Source organism: Excalfactoria chinensis, chromosome 10, assembly GCF_039878825.1.
Source record: "Excalfactoria chinensis isolate bCotChi1 chromosome 10, bCotChi1.hap2, whole genome shotgun sequence".
NCBI classification, from domain to species: domain Eukaryota; kingdom Metazoa; phylum Chordata; class Aves; order Galliformes; family Phasianidae; genus Excalfactoria; species Excalfactoria chinensis.
In genome coordinates, this window is record NC_092834.1 from 7585470 (window position 1) to 7602445 (window position 16976).

The 16976-nt window shown below is 41.5% G+C and overlaps 1 protein-coding gene across 5 annotated transcripts in view; it reads left to right on the forward strand.

Annotated features, from left to right (window-relative positions):
* ARNT2 (aryl hydrocarbon receptor nuclear translocator 2) overlaps positions 1-16976 on the forward strand; it is an 82484-nt gene that overhangs the window by 26658 nt on the left and 38850 nt on the right. For all 5 annotated transcript variants that reach the window (XM_072345913.1, XM_072345909.1, XM_072345910.1 and 2 more), the window contains one exon: positions 1520-1733. In XM_072345913.1, coding sequence (XP_072202014.1) covers positions 1520-1733 — 214 coding nt within the window. The remainder of the gene's footprint in view (positions 1-1519; positions 1734-16976) is intronic.

Sequence of the window (16976 nt, forward strand, 5' to 3'; positions counted from 1 at the left end):
TCCCATCTGTAACATCTGGGGTACTTTACTGGTTGCATTTTTAGTGCAGGAGGGAAGGTGCACCCAGTTCTTGAAGAAAAACTGTGTTTGACTGAATGCACTGGAAATTCCTACTGTCTTCACTGTTTGTGAAGTCCTGTGGGTGTAATGCACATTTTTGTGGTCTGAACAATTTAAGTACTTACACATGTAAGTTATGGCTAGAGGCAATGCTTTTTTTTCTCTTAGAGAAACAGCAGCTGCTGCTGACTTCTCAGTATTCATATCTCTACTTGTTTTGGCTTTCCTAAAATGTGCTTCTGGAGGTGCTGTGCCATTCAGCTGCTTTTTGGTAGGGACACCTTGATTACTTAACATTGCAGCTTGTTTTTTGAGCCCTGCAGAATGACATAATTTATTTTAAGCTTTGTTAATCATATATTCAAAGCAGATCTCATTATCCTCTGTATAGTGCAACAGTGAGTTTTTTTACTTAGTAAGATGTTCAGAATTAGTGTGCTTTCTTTCTGGTGAAAAAGTTGAAGCCAGCAGTAATCTTCATTCTGTTAAGTATCTCTTGAGATGGGTTATTCATTCTTTGGGGCCTTAGCAGAATTCATCAGGTTATATATAGGTTATACCTTACCAGGTAGTATGTGCCACTTGCTCACTGTCTTACCTGAATTGGGGTTTGGATTGTCCAAAGCTCTGTCTGAGTTCCAGACGCAGTAACTCATTGCTCTGTCTTACCGAGTCCTTTCATTCACTGTAGCCACTAAGCAAGGGCTGTGAAGCTTGTTTTCTGTGAATTGGGGTAATAGTTGTCATCTTGTCACACGAGAAGTTCTCTAGCTTTGTTAACCAAAGGTAGCATGTCCACGTGATGCATGCAAACAGCTGTTTGTATATGCAGTTCAAGCTATTGGGTGTCCAGTCCAAGTAGGTGTCTGAAGGCGAAGGACAGGTTGGAAAAGGAAAGCAAGAAATGATACAACTTCCTTGTGCTCAAACATCCTAATGGGAGAGGAGGCTGGGGATTCCCATCCTTGTCCATGTTACATTTTCTGTCTTTCATCCAGTGACTGTTTAATTTACAAACAACTTATCCTGAGGGGGAAAAAAAATCCACAAAAACAGAGAAAAGGGTTTGTTCATATCATTCCAATTAAATTACCCAGGACACGCAATTAAAGGATGAAGTTGCCATATGAGTTACAACTTTTCATTTCCTTAATACTCTTAAATAACTTTTTCTTTTAAATTCTAGATACCAATCATGCAACACACAGCAAGTTTTACTTAATTTTCCTAAAGTGATGAAAGACAACAAAGGAAAACAAAATCTTGTTTGTTACTAAGGTCAATTTATGTCTTGATGCAAACTTGAATGTGCTGTTATTACAACACTACAAAGAAAGCTTCTCCCGGTGTTCTGATCATCTACTAAAGTCACTAAAAAATAGTGTTCTTTGCCACTGGCAGATGTGTTATTTAATTCTCTTTTCATGCTGTCCTTCTAATCAAATCTCTTCTTTGGAAGGAACTGAAACATCTTATCCTGGAGGCTGCAGATGGGTTCCTGTTTGTGGTTGCAGCTGAGACTGGGAGAGTCATCTACGTATCGGACTCAGTGACTCCTGTGCTCAACCAGCCGCAGTCTGAATGGTTTGGCAGCACATTATATGAACAGGTTCACCCAGACGATGTGGAAAAGCTACGGGAGCAGCTGTGTACATCTGAAAACTCTATGACAGGTCAGATACGTCCAAAGTATGGTTCATTGTATTACGGATCCCTGCTGAGGTTTTCTGGCACTCAAACAACTGTTTTACAAATCTCTAAAAAATTGAGTTCACATAGACTAGAATGCCTTTTTCTTGCAGGCATTGAAGTAATATAAGTCACCTTTTGTATTACTGCATTTTGTTCGACTTGAGTAAGATCACTTTCGTGTAGCTCTACCTTCAAGCTTCTGGCTTGGGTAGGTTTGGAAACTGAATTGTTTACAGGCATCGTCTGGAAATCTAGATTGTTTTCCCTTCATCCTCTGTGAACTTGTGACTTCTTTACAAGTATGTATCTCTTTATGACAGTGTTTATTTTGAAGGCAAAAATCATCCTTGAGACTTTTCCATTTTCATAAAAGCTCCTTGTGGTTTGCTAACGGGAATCCTGGAAAAAAAAAATCCAGTGTTTGGCAGCTGAAAATCTGGTGTGGATTTTAAACGAGAGTTCTGCTCCTGTAGCAGTGGCGTAAGTTAGCTGCAGTTGACAGTGTGTTATTTAACACAGAAAACTAAACCATGCTTGTAGTGTAATTCTGGCTTTTACAGTTATTCATGTTTGAGGCTGCCAACAGGGAACTATCCTGTCTTTAATAGAATATACATATGTCAGAGCAATCAGAAGTAACTAAATCTATTTTAACTCAAAATCAGAAAGGGGAAAGCTCAGTGTCCCTTTTTATTCTTCCATGTAATGTGTTTCTAGCTAAAAGAAAAAAGAAAACAACAACTGTAGCTAGGAGAACATTACACGGAACCAAATCCTGATCAATATTAAAGACACATAATTTCTCCTTGCTTTAGTAGTTCAGACTTCTGACCTAGTTTGCTGGAAGTTTTGTTGTGTTTCATAACTCAAAGGACAGTGAACCAGTTTTGAGTGAACCTGCACACTGTTTACAGCTTCCATGTTAAAACAGTGCCAAATTCATGGTTTCCTGTGGTTTGAATATGATGTGGTTTTGGCAGAGCGTTCCTCTATTCATATTGAAAACTCAAAGCAAAATTCTGTGGTAAAAATCCAGATGGATCAAAACCAACCAAATGATTAGGGGAACCTGTGCAGAACAAAACAGCTGAGTTCTGTACCACCTTAAAACGTGTATGGGAGATTTGCAGGAGAACAGTCACTGCTTTTACTATATAGTATGTAACTCATTATAACTCACATAGTATTTTCCTAGAGAAGTACGTACTTCAGAACCTAGTTGAACACTTGCATTTAGACTTCCAGAAGTGCTCTCATGGTTAGTGGAATTAACCTGCATGAACTAGAGCAGGGCAAGACAAATGCTGAGCAGTTCTGAAAGTCCAAGTCTGTGCTTCTTTCATTTTTCTTTTCTTTTTACGCTGAGCTCATCTTTAGCCACTGGAAAGGGAAGTTCAAATAATGGTATTTGTAGGGCTAAATCCTTTTTTTCCTGTCTGAGTCTTGTTGTCAGATTGCCACAGAAGTCTCATAAATCAACAGCACAGGGGCAGCAAAAATTTTCCCAGTGTGAGAGAAGCAGCCAGTTTAGAGCCAGGGTGGCCTGCTTAACTGCAGTCTTAAAGGTGTGAAGTCCAGCTGGGTGTAGAAGGATATTTTTTAGGAACTGGTGAGTATGTGTAACTACCGTAAGTGAGTGAGTAATACACAGCATAGTAGAATCCCAGCAAGCAAATGCAGGTAAGAACAGTTCACAATTTGTCCTAATGGTACAGAGACACGGTGCAAGTGTTCCTGTGCAAAGTTACTGTGGTTATTTGTGCACTGCAATTCTTGACCCTGGGAAGTACCATTAAACAAGAGCAGCGCTTCTCTTTATGGACTGTTATCTAAGCATCAGTTTTGTTTTAAATAGCATGCAGTAGGATGTCAGGAGCATCACTCACTCCTTGAGATGCCTTTTTGAGATCAAGGTCATTCCAGAGTCTTTTCAACCAGTTCTGCTTTCCTTCCTGTGACACAAGCCATAACAGCGTTGTAACAGATAGGAATAAATTGTAGTGGACAGAAATAATGAGTGCTTCAGTGATTTTTTAGAAGCAAGTCAAGTAGGCAAATGCACTTCCTCTAAGTCAGTGTTCACCAAACCGCTTGGGCAGCCCGAAGTCTCTCTAGGCTTTCAAAAGTTATGTTTCATGAAGAACAAAGGCCAATGCAGACTTGAAGGAGCTGTAAACTGCAAGGCAGCCAGCCGTAAGTTTTATTTCTTTCTTTATTTACTTGTTTATTTTCCTTCCCAAAGTGGAGTTCACCACAGGCAGCAAGAAAAACCACACTGTTTAGTGGCCTCTGGCAGTTGAATACAGGGGCTACTTAAAAGAAGGGATTTTCAGGTGACAGAGCAATGAAGTGCTAAGATTTGTAATTTTATTTTCTTCCTCACCTTCTCAGGGTCTGTTTTCTCAACACAGTGGCTTTCCTCCTTGAGCCCTCAGACTGAGGAAGTAATGACAACAACAAAGGAGAGCCTTCATTTGCACCAGGATCAGAGCAGTGTCCTCTGATTGTATTTATTATCAGTGCTGGTCACTGTCAGTGCATTTCTGGAGTTTTCCCAGTACTTCCTAGCAATCATGTCGTGCATAAGATGCTCCAGACCCCAAGAACTTGTGAGGCTGCCATTGCCAGAGGGAAGAGAGAGAAAAGCTGATGGAGAAAGCAGTTTTCCTCTCACATTTCTACCCTCGAGAATAAGACTGGGACTGTGGTTGCATGAGCGTCTCTTTGGCAGTCGTACCAGCTTATGCAATGCTCACCTCATTTCACCCACTAATATTTTGGTGTTTGCCATGACTCACTGTAGTACCAGATAAAGAGGGCGACCCAGCTGAAAGCTAACCTAAGCAAAAAAAACCAGCCCCTTGTTTGTAGTTGAGAGCTCTTTGGCTTGCCTTATCATGGGGTTGTTTGAACTCTGTGCTAGCACAGAGGAGAAGCAGGGAATAGTTTTGGATCAGGAGAGAACAGGACTTCGGGAGCAGTAAAAGCCTATGCCAAACTGAAGTGGCTGTTTAACTGTGGACTTGAAACCATGGTGTGTTTGTGGAGTTAATTGCTTTCTCTATTTTTAACGCTCGGGATATGGAGAAGGATGGATAGTTTCTATTCCATTTTATTCCTGTGGAGATTTTATTCCCTGGAAACGGAACAATTGTCTTCTTGTTTATTGTACATTAATTGCTAACACATTGTAGCAATGGGAAAGCTGAACTGTGGTGTGTGTGTGTGTGTGTGTGTGTGTGTGTGTGTGTGTGTGTGTGAATGGTTTGAAATGCTCTAGAAAAGACAGCAGCTGAGACTTGACAGCAACAAATGGTCTTCCCGGGAAGCTTGTTTGCGTTATGGATGTGATTAATCAGAATGGTGTAGATATTCCAAGTAATAATGTATTTTCCCTTTTTGTTCCTGGAAATCTGCAGCTGGGAAAAGCAAATCACTTTATAAACATACACAAGATAAAAACAACAGTAGGATCCATTCACAAAGGCATCTTTGTTCTCAGGATGCACTGATGATGAAACTGATGGATGTTGGGGTAAGGATGCAGGTTCAGGACTGGAGGTTGTGAACTGAGTGAGTAATGCACAGCATAGTAGAGTCCCAATGCAAGCAGGAACCCCTAAACTGCTGCAAAAACATGTCTCCAATGGTGTGGAAAATAGACCTTAAAGTAGTAAGAAGGACAACTTGTGAAAAATACCTCCATTACATTTATTCCCCCAAAACTGTCTGAGGAAATACTACAGAAGGCCTGCTCAGGACACTCATGTTCAGCAGTCTTTGCAAACTGCATAGCAAAGTGGTGCTGAAACTGTGTACCTGTGACAATGAAAACCAGAACCTCCACAGCTTTCAAGTGATCTAAAAGGGAATAAGTCAGTTCAGTTGTTAACTGAAAATGACTGAGGTTACTTCTGGACAGGACTTGTATGCCAAGTTTAGTCTTGGCACGATATTTCATTGCTGTAATTTATAAGTACAAAAAAGTAGAGTTTTATGATGGAAATGGTGACTGACGACAGCAAAAGTTGAGCTGATAGGTATTATTTTAGAAGAAAAGACCGTTTTGTGACACTTTGCAATGATTCATGAGTACCATGGAAGCATGAGTCCAAATTAGTTGAACAGAGGATTGGATTGAGGAACCTGTCTCTAGAACCTTCAAGTAATGCCTAGTCTCCTAGTGGTGGTTTCAGCAAATGCAGTTTTCTGACAGCTGCAAAGCTTGTTACTAAGCCCAGTTTGTACATAGAGCCACAAAAACCTGATGGTGTAGGTAGGAGTCAAATTGTCTGTAAATAAAAAACAGAAACACAAGAGAAAAACAGTGTTTAACTCAAAAGAGGGCAGTGCTAGAGACCAGTGGAGAAGCAAAGCGAAGAGCACTGAACAGATGGGAAATGCTCAATAAATGGTAAATATCCACGTGGGAGACAAGATTAGGAGGAACTTCTCTTTACAACAGGTGCATTTCCTGAAATCCAGCACAGGTATTTTTTTGTGCTCTGAGTTGTTTTGTACCTCCACATCAACCTTCCAAATCTGATTTCCACTTGGTCTTTTATGAGATTTCTTTCCATGCACACTGGTAGCCTATGAATGCAAACATGACTTTGATGCATAGGCAATATTTGGAACTCCCATTCAAATTAGTGAAAATCCAGATGAGACAAAGAAGAGTTGGATGAAATCCTTACTTGGCTTTGCGTGCAGAATTCTTTCAAGGGATTCAAAAATTCACTTGAAGCATGCCCAGAAAGTCAGCTCTGGCAGACAGAATGTCATTATGCCTTAAATGTCATTATCAACAGTGACAGTAAAACTCATGATTAATGAGAAAGTAATGCGTTATCAAAACATATGATGTCTGGGATGGCTTCTGCAACGTGTTAGCAAATCAAAGAGCTTCTCCAAATCCATTTTGGAAAATTAGGTCAACCTGTTTATTTACAAACTATCTATAGAGGTATCAGTGCCCAAAATTGTATACCAAAAAATAAACTCTGTGTTCTGACACATTTTCCCTGTCATATTTCTGTGCTTTGTGGAAATTAAGAGACTTGCCAAAAATGGATGTTTTTCCAACCGGAGCTGTTAACGCTCCTTGAAAAAGGAAAAAAAAAACCCTTTTTGTTCAGATAAATGTGTCCTCATTGAGACACTTGACAAAAATGAAGAGTGGTAGTAAAACTTGTTTGGGAATTTATTCTTCGGGCTTTGCTTCTGAAGAATACATTTGTCAGAGATTTATGCATCAGAAGGGCACTCTGCGTGTAGAGGGCTGTTTCAACTGGCAGCATTTTATTTACTTATTTATTTTTACTTCTGTGATTTCTCTTAAGTGCATGAACTCTAAACAACCATCTGCCTCTGAAACGTGCCCATCCCAGCAGCTTAGGAAGGCAGAGTACAGAGAATTAAAACCAGATCGCAGTACTTCCAATCTTAATGTCTTAGCACAGCGTGACTGACCTAGTAAGACCGCAAGCCTCTGGACAGGTAGAGAACGAGCTGTATTATTTTCTGTTTTGTGTTTAGAGGGCATTAATAACGACACGTGTCTCTTATTCTGGGATAAAACAGTGGTTCCACCATCAGATGTTTTCACTTAATGTCCTTGAAATGTAACAACCAGCAGGGGGAAGAGAAATGGCCATCGAGTAAATAACGTACACGACAGCAGATAGGTGGAAGAGAAGTTTCCATGTACGTGGCGTGAGATGTCCTGAAGTTGTTTTTCTCTGCAGGACTGCTTGAACCTTGATGCCTCACATTTTAATGGGATTTTCCACCCGCCCACCCACACCCCCACACACCCACTTTATTCCATGGAAGGGTGGAAGCCTGAGAGGGCTGTGCCAGAATTACTGCACCTGCAGGGGTAGGAAACAGAAATGTGGGGGAAAAAAGCTCTCACGTTGTCTATCTGCTTTTTCAGTATGTGAGTTCTTGGAACGTACCACCATCGTCGTGTATAGAATGTATGACTGATTCACATGAACTGAGTATTTCACATCTGAGACTGGTTTTACTGTAGAAAAGGATAATTCTGGCAACAATTCTGCTCGTTGCAGGCAGCTACCAAATCTCCACGTGATACCTGTTTTTCAGTGGAGTTGTGTGGTCCCACCGGCATTGCGGAGAATGAAGAGAGGATGTTTCAGATGTAAGACTTTCCATCCATGCCAGCCCACTGCTGTGCCATTTTTCCACAGAAAAACATCTGCTCACAGCTTTGTGGACTGTTTGTTCTGGTAGCAAGAAGGTCAGTTTGCCAGCCAGTGATGGAACTTGGGCAGTGTCATGCACAGGAATGAGTGGACTTTGGGCTTTAGTCTTTAGTTCATCTGATGTTTACATATGGGATGAAGGAAATTACTGTTTGCTTCCCCATTCCCAAGCTGATAGCAGGCAAATGACTTAGTATGGTAGATGCTTAGGAGCAGGAAACAAGCATGCTCTGCGTGTATGGCATGTACGTCTTGAATATCCCATGGATGTGGCTAGGAGTGATGCCCAGTGCCTCTTGCTGTATTGCCAGCTTCTCTTCTGTTGATGTTTGATTTGATCTACTGCAGTTTGCCAGCTTAGTGGGTAAATGAAGTTTGTCTGTACCTGTAAACATGATGACATCCATTAGGAAGACGAGGAAAGTTTTAAACATCCTGTACGTAACGGTAGTTGTGTGAAACTTCATGTTTCCTTTCCAGTGGATTGCCATGTTTTTCAGTTGAAGTGAATGGAACAAATCCGTCCTTCGTTTGTGGCTGTGAGCAGTTCCTGTGGTTGTGTGGTCTTATAGGGGTAAAGCAGGAATTTGGGTTTTTTTGGTGTGTTGATCATGTGATAAGGAAAGGACTTCAAGGGCCATTTGTACCCTTTGACACAGTAGACAGTACCGCAGAAATGGAAGAACCAAGTCAGCACTCAAAAATAGTTACTTTCATATGATTGTATTTTAAATGTATGGTACATTTAATCTCACTAACTTATTCCAAGAGCATTTTGTTTTGCTTTGGTCTCTGAGGCTGTTTCAGGAGGGAAGAAAAGAAATCCCAAATGCTGGGAGAAGCCAGCTATGCACAGAGCAGTTCATAAAGCAACTCCTACACATATACAGTGACCCAGTGGTCTCCCTGCTGCTGAGGCACTCAGATTGGGTGGATAGTGCTGGAGGAAAGACTGGTGGTAGTAAATTGAATTTTTGCTAATTTTAGTGGTCATTTAAAGCAGTTAGTGCCTGTTTCTACTATACAAATAAGGAAGCAGCTTTGGACTAGCATTCCAAGACAGACTTATTACACCTGAATAGCAGTAGGAAATACTTTCAGGGTTGATTTTCAGGTGCTCGGGCATGCATGTCCAAGTGGGTTTTGTGGTTTTTATTTCTCTGTAGTCCTCACCATGAGTTTCTCGCTTCAAAACTGCCATGTACTTTGGTCTGTTATCACAGATGTTTGACCGGATCATTTTCAGTTGTTGGGTTTTAAGGTTTTTGGTTTCCTTTTGAATGTTCAAATATTTATTCAGCCTGCTCTGTTTTGTTATGATGAAATATATGGAGTTAGCGATATTTCTGCTTTTGAAAAAGACAAGTGTTTTACAAATATCTCGCCAAAAACTTCTTTGGTTAGCACGTTGCCACTAATGCAATCTGAGTGTCTCTTGCAGCCCACTTGGATGCCTCAGTGGACACTCACCACATGCTGGAAGGGTATGGTACTGTCCTTAATGTCTGCCCTGTGGAGAACCAGCTTTTCCTTCAGTCTAATTTGTCTGCTGTGCTAATGCAAAGCACTAGAATATATTATTGTTGTGTGATGAGTCCTAGCTTAGAGAGGAGCAGAACCTCGAAGAGTCTTCCACCCCAAGCTTTAAGCAGAGAGTAACCACCTTCCCCACACTGCTGGCATCTTTCCCTCTTACCTCGAGCTCTCCTACTTCATAACAGAGGGACAGCAGTGGTTGGACTTGCATGTTCTTTTCCCTTTCCCACCAGCTTGCTGGGGCCATGGCATCACTTGCCCTTCACTGTCCTGCCATGGGGAGGGAAATTCTTCCATATATTGGCACACAGCTAGCACAGTGACGAGGCCCACTGGCAGCTTTCTGTGCTTTGATTCCCAGGGAGGTGGTGAAATCACTGTCCCTGGAAGTATTCAAAAGCTATGAGATTTGGCTCTGAGGGACGTGGTTTAGTGGGCATGGTGGTGGGGATGGTTTGATGGTTGGACTGGGTGACTGTTCTTTCATATGTCACTGACTTGTGGAACTCCCCATATCCTAAGTTTAGAACTAGATGATACTAATTTTTACTAATACGGCATATATTCCGGTTATTTTACTTTGCTAATGAAGTACAAGTCATTCAGAATGCAAGAAGCTGAAGCTGTTTTGGCAGTGTATTTCAGTAGGGCTTTCTGCTGAGCATTCGAGTGAAACAAATTGTTTAATTTAAAAGCTACTTACAAGCTTTGTGTATTTATTTATTGTGCAGCTGTGAATGGTAAAAGAATAAATTACGTTGTTAGTTTGGATGCCTCTGCTAAGGGTTGGAGTAACTGGTAGTGGTGTTTTTGATTCTTTTTCTAGATGTAGAAAGTCTGCTCTGTCTTTTGGGGAGCTTTGTATCTTGGGTCATTGGCAGGCCTAAAATTTTCTCCATTTCCTTCAAATATATTTGATAGCTGTCAAAGAGGTGTTGGTGCAGCTGCCCAGATCATGGAGCCATGAACTTGGTGATACTTACTTGTCTCAAAGTACCTACAAAGATCAGAGCACAGCTGTGTAAGACCATTCCCAACCCTATAATAATGTAAGGACTCTGCTAAGCAAGTTTAAAAGGACAGTACAAGGATGGAAATTGGAGAATCACCATCCCAGTTTACAGGGAAGGTGCTAGAAATAGAGATGTCTAAGGGACAGCTCACACATCTGTATGGCCTTGCAGAAGCCATTCTATTTTGCACGCTGAATGTTTCCCATACATAAGATAACTGTTGTCAAGAGTTCCAGATGCACTTAGTCATTAAAATGTTTTTGCACTGCTTATGTTATAACTTAACCTTCAACATGTGCTTTGAATTATTAGCTTGTTTTGTTTTGTTTTTCTCCAGTTTTCCAGGTCCACCAACAGAGAAACCTGCATGTGATCTCTAACGCTGTCCCTTCAAATGGTCTCTGAAAACTAATTCAACAGCATGGCTTGAAAGCCCACATAGATTCCTTTATAATTTGATTAAAAGGATGCATATTTGCCCAACACTGTGGAGAATTACATGATGCAGACTGCTTAGTCAAGCACAGCAGAGACCTTTTGGCCTTGTGAGCTTTTATAAGAACAAGTTGTATTAGGCAAACAGCTGTGTAATGTGAGGTGTTTCTTATTAAAAAATGAGGAGTGTGGAGAAAACAGGGGAGACAGGGAGAAGGCTTTTCAAAGTCCCTTGGCCTGGTCAGTGTCTCCAATTAGTAAGTAGGAGACAGATGGATTTTAACTAAAAATAGTTACATTTCAATTGCATTACTACTACTACTTTTTTTCTTTTCTTTGACTTTGATTGCTGCTGATTGGATCCGTTCTTCATTCTATTGTAAGAATGTCATAACTTGACTCTAATGCTTATACAACGCCTTTAGCAATTAGATGATGTAAACCTTAATACCACTAGAGAGGCTCAAATAGCCCTCCTGAGAAGCTGGGCCAGTGAGAAGAATGAGCTTTGATGGTTTATAAATATATGTGGAACATTATCCATCATTAAGGGATAGGTAGTTCAGGAATTTTTTTCATGAGTGCAGAGGGAAAAATTGAGCAATGGAGAGCATTTCCTGCTTCTAAATAGCATCATGAACGTGGAGTATTTGATATACGTGAAATATATTTTCCTTATTTAGGTAATTCATTTCAAATTCCATACTGCTACACCAAGAGGTTATCACTGGATATAAAACCAGATAAATCAGCCACCCAGCCTGTAGTCTTCTCTTGGAAGTGTGGCCATGTACATTTCTCATTTAAGCTCATTTTGCCCCGATAAGCACGTAGTCATCGTGAGATGGTATGGAATTCTGGAGAATCACTGTAGATTATGTAATTGAGAATTACCTACATCTACAGTGTGTTGAGAACTCATATTGCTTATGTGAGCTCAGGCCCTGCACTTCCTGCTGCTGGATGACTGCAGGCAAGTGGAAATGTTCTCTTGCGACTCTGTCGTCTTCAGAGCAAGTGCAACTGCATTTTATCCTTGCCCATCCCACAAGCTGCTTGGTTGATACAAGTGCAGGATAATGACAGCTGGGAGGCCCTGTGTGGTCCCTGACTTTGATCCAGGCTGCGTAGGGCTGGCTGATTTATCACTTTATGTGGTGTTCTCAAGGGATGCTGGTATATCATCATCCCTGTGGTTCTGTTCTTCTAGATGTCTGTGGTTATTTTGCATGGCATACTGTGCGAGCTTGCCCACACAGCTCTGTTGAGCCTCATTCCAGCTGAATGCCTACACATGATCTCCAAATGTGCCCTGTTTTCCATGTTAAATGTCAGATGGGACAAAAGACCTGCAGCTTGTTCCTCTGCATCTCCAACTACAAGACTCCACGCACACCTTTTCTGTGTACCTGGGGATTTTCAAGAGCTGGAAACACTGCTGTGGTGGTTGTGCCTCATCTGGCTTTGCCCAGTACACTCTTGTTCCACAGTCCTGGCTACACTATGCCTTCTCCATGCCCTGTTCCACTTAGCTGCCAATCCTATTGGAGACATGAGGGGGGACTGGAACCAGTGTGTATTTCCTCCATCCACCTCTGCCTCCTGCTCTCATGCTCCTTTTCAGTAAAACGTGATGATTAAAGCTGCTTTGCATTGGGCCTGTTGGATGCCTGGAGATCCCAGCAGAAGTTGCACCAGGGCAGGAAGTCCTGTTAGCAGCAGAGTGAGAAACAACAGTACTGGTGTACAGTTGTGCAGGTAGGGTGAAGTGTCCTGTCGTCAGTTCCCATCACCTGCACAGTCAGACCAGCTGGGTCCACCCAGACCCTCAGCTACTTTCCATGTGTGAATTTAAACAGTACTTATAATGCATAAATCTGAAGTCTGGAAGAGAAGAGCCTCCAGTCTGCTATGAACTCATCTGTTCTGTGTCATTACAATCCTGGCAGCAGTTCCACGTGGCTGTGCTGTGTCTGATTCAGGAGAAAGTGAGTGTGCTGGGGAATGGCTCTGCCTGCAGGCCGGGGTTGTTTGGGTTGTTTGTGGCAGGGCGTTTTGGTGAATGAGTTAAGCATCACGAGTTAGCAAACGTTTTGTATAAACAACCTCATCAAGCTCTTTATTCTAGAACCGTGCATTCTTTGTGGCTTCTCTGTGTATTTTAAAAGCTGTGAAGAATTGGTGTTTCTGTCGCAGGTTTAAAAGGTGATTAAATGTTCAGTGAATATGAAGTAGTAGTGTTAAAATAAACACCAGATTAGCAGGCACTGCCTGTGAGATGCCTCTGATGTGAGTGAGAGGAATGCTGTGAGCATTGTCCCTATCTGTGTGTCGAGCTGCTGAAGGGATGCTCCCTTCTTGGAGGGTACTTGGGTGACCAGCAGTGAGTGTCTGAGCTGTGGCATTTCCTCTCAGTCTGCGTGCGTTTTGTTTTATTTGTATGTTGTGAGCCACCTCTGGGTTTTATGAACATGATTCCCTGGAGGGAGAGCCAGTTTTGATTCTAACGTATTCATAGGTCAGCTGTGATTTTATTTTTTTATGTTGAGATCCACAGGGTAGAAGCTTATTTATTAAACTTAATAGAGCTTAAAACACTTGCTGAGATGCATTAGATATGAGATACAATTGTGTTCCTTACCATTATAATGGTATAAATTCTTAAAGCTTTTTTTTCTTTCAATTGTTGAATTAATACAGAATAGTTGGTTTGCTCTGTCATGAGCTTACCAAGAGTAATTTAATACAAATAGCTCAATTTTAGGCTGTCTCAGCTTCTTAATGAATTGTTTTCAAGAAGAGTTCTTCCAGCTGGTGCCTCACTTGGTGTAAAGCTGAGTGTTCAGCAGTAGTTGGTGAATATGTGCATACTGCTAACAGAGAGGAGGAGTTGATCTTCTGGACCTTGATTACTTGTCCAAAGCAGTGGCCAGCATCTCGTATCTGTTCATTTGCAAGGTTGGGCTTCTGTGTGATGGGCTGGCAGCTGGTAGATTTAGTTAAGAGCTTATCTCTGCTGCTACTTTCTGGAATCTTCATGTACTGATAGACAGCATCAGCACAGAATAAGTCTTTCATTTTCTGACATTTCAGCTTACGTTTGGATCTGTGTTCAGAAGCCTCAGTACTTTGACCATCAGTTTTCTTTTGTTTGTAATAATTTTCTCTTGTTCCGTTCTCTTCTTGCTTTTTCCGTTTTCATGGTAAGATAAAGATGTTTTCAGTTTTTGTAAGGATTTTTTTTGTGCAGTATTCCTGTGTTGTGTTTGTCTTCCCTGAGTAGCCTGTGGAGTATTTTTGATGAGCACAAAGGTACCTTTTGTTATTTTGTCCAAACCAAACTTAGTTTATCCTTCATTTTATTTTGCCTGGAATGAAGCATGCAGACAATCCAGTGGCAGAGATTAATTATGAAATGTCTTTGTCCTGCAAAGAGCAAGTTGGATGCTCTTACAGCATGAGTTTGCTGGCTTGTTGAAGGCTGTTGTGTTGAGGGCAAGGTGAGACTCCATACATTAGTTCGGATTACTATGAGACTCCATGCAAGACATCAGTCTGTCTACTCTCATGACTTACTGGAAGATGGAAGATTGTATTGTGAACTTCAGCAATCGTTTTTCTTGTGTGCATGATGCCAAAATATTTGAAGGTAAATGCTTGCAGCTTTTTGTTGCTGAAGAGGGATATTTCCTTGCTGCAAACTCCAGTCCTGGAGCTGGATACCATATGATCATTTTTGTGACAGACATTTACAAAACTACTTGTGCAGAACTCATTTGCAGAAGAATACTCTCACATAACAGGCCTTTCTTTCTAATTACAGGCTGTGGGATTCTTAGGAACTAGAAATCCAGCAGGGAAAGCATTTGTGATAGAATTAGGTGTAGATGTCTGTGGAGCTTTGATTCCACCAAAAAAAAGAACTGAAAGACTAATAGAGAACAGACTGTGTTTGATAATCAGGCTATGAAGCCTAGCATGCAGTGCTTATCCATGAAGGAACAAATTTCCAGCAGGCTGCTGCTATTGTATAAAGATGGATTTGAGCCAGACTCCCAGATTTGAAGCCCCATGAACTCCAGTAGGCCCAGACCGGTCCTTGGCTTAGGTTCATGTCAACCACTGCAAGCACAGAAAAGATATTTGAACATTCACAGTAGCAAGTGAAGGTCCAAAAGGAGGAAAATACATCCGTGATCTATTGACTGTTTGCACATATGAGGGCTGTGTTACTACTAATTTGAGCATTGGTCCTCTTGATGGCTTTTAGATCGTCTTTAGAAACACACTGCAGCACAACAGAAAGGGAATGTATCCTCCCTCACTGTTTGCATTGTTTGCTGGCTGTTCTCTTCAGTGGGAGAGTTTAGCTTTACTCGACTTATCTAATTTTACCCCAATAGTCAGTCTCTTGCACCGTGTCCTCAACTATGTTGCCCACTCTTACAGCCCTTTCCTGTTGTAGCAGAGGACATCAGCTTCCTGGGTTACATTATGTGTTCTTGCTCAGCAGGCAACTGGAGTATTACAGGTTTAAGCAGCACTGCCATCCGAGTGTGGTCTCTGATGGATCATTTCAATAAATGGTCGATTATATCCAGACTAACTCAATTTATGTTGGTTTTATAAGCTTGTGGTCGTTTATTTGCTTCCACTTTTGCAGCAGAGTAAACTGTTTTTCTCTAAAGTGTGCAGCTGCTGCAAATAGTAATAAGATGGCAGTGTCAGACACTCATCTTGCTCTCGCTGTGTCTGAGGGTTGTCACTGAAGCTGGAGAGGGGAGAAGTTTAATGTGGAAGAGAACTATGTGCAATTACCCATTTATGTGGAGCTCGCCGGGGGATTCAGCTGCGGGTGGCAGTGAATTGCATTTCCCTTTTAAAATTGCTCCACTTTAGAAGAAGAAAGGAGGCAAAAAGTGCACATGTGCACTGTTCAGTTAGAGGAAGTTGTCAGAGCATCCTGAAATATTTCTTACAAGACTATAATTACCAACTTTTATATCAGATGTGCATTGTGTGGGTGTCCTGTGGAGAAACTTAAGTGAGTATTTATCACTGAGGAGGCAGCAGTAGTGTAGAAGATCAGGAGCAAGCAGATAGGAATACTTCATGGCTCTGTGACAGAGCTATCATTGCAGTGTACCTTGAACCAACCTGCATATGTGGAATGAAGTTGTGATTTAAGTTAGTGTAGGACTCACTGAGATCCACTGTGTGAGCAGCTGCTGTGAGTTGTTGGTGATACTGAAGCAGGTAGAAGGTGATTTTCTAACTCCATGCTGGCAGAAGTGGAGTCCTGTTCACACAGTCAGGTGTGGAGTGACTGAGGAGCCCTGGGAGAAGACGTGGCTGTGCCTTGAGACCAGGCCTTGTTGTGCTGTTGCAACTGCAGACTATTAGGTGGTTCCTTTATCCCAAACCAGCATTTAGCCATGGTACGTAGCCATGCTGGTTACAAGCTCATATCAATCTCATAGCAAGCTGTTGCTCTGTTTCCTCTCCTACATACACTCTACACACCTGATGTCCTCGGTATTGATAACTTGAAGCTGTGATGGAGCTGGGAGCTGTGTAACAACTTGCTTAGGAGATGCCTCTTCTCCTAGGGATGCAGGCTGCTTTGAGCTGAAGCAAAGGCTTTGTTCTTCATCTATTCAGCTGCAGTTCTCCACATTTTAAAGGGAATTTGGGCATTAACTTCTAATGATATATGTCGCAAATTGTCTGTTCTTTATGAGTATGTCAGCTGGCTATGTATTGTTACAGAACACATGGATGGCAGACTATTGAAACAAGCTGCTGAGATAACTGTGTCATACCTATGTACCAAACACTTCTGTGACTCATACCCACACCCCCACCATTCCCTGCAGTGATTTTGTAAGCCAGTGCAAAATTTAGACCACTATTTGTTATCTGGTACATATTTCTAAGACATTGCCAAACAAAGTTGAGTTTAAAAACTATGATATTGTTGGAGGCTGCTCTCTTGCCAGAGCTATTTCAT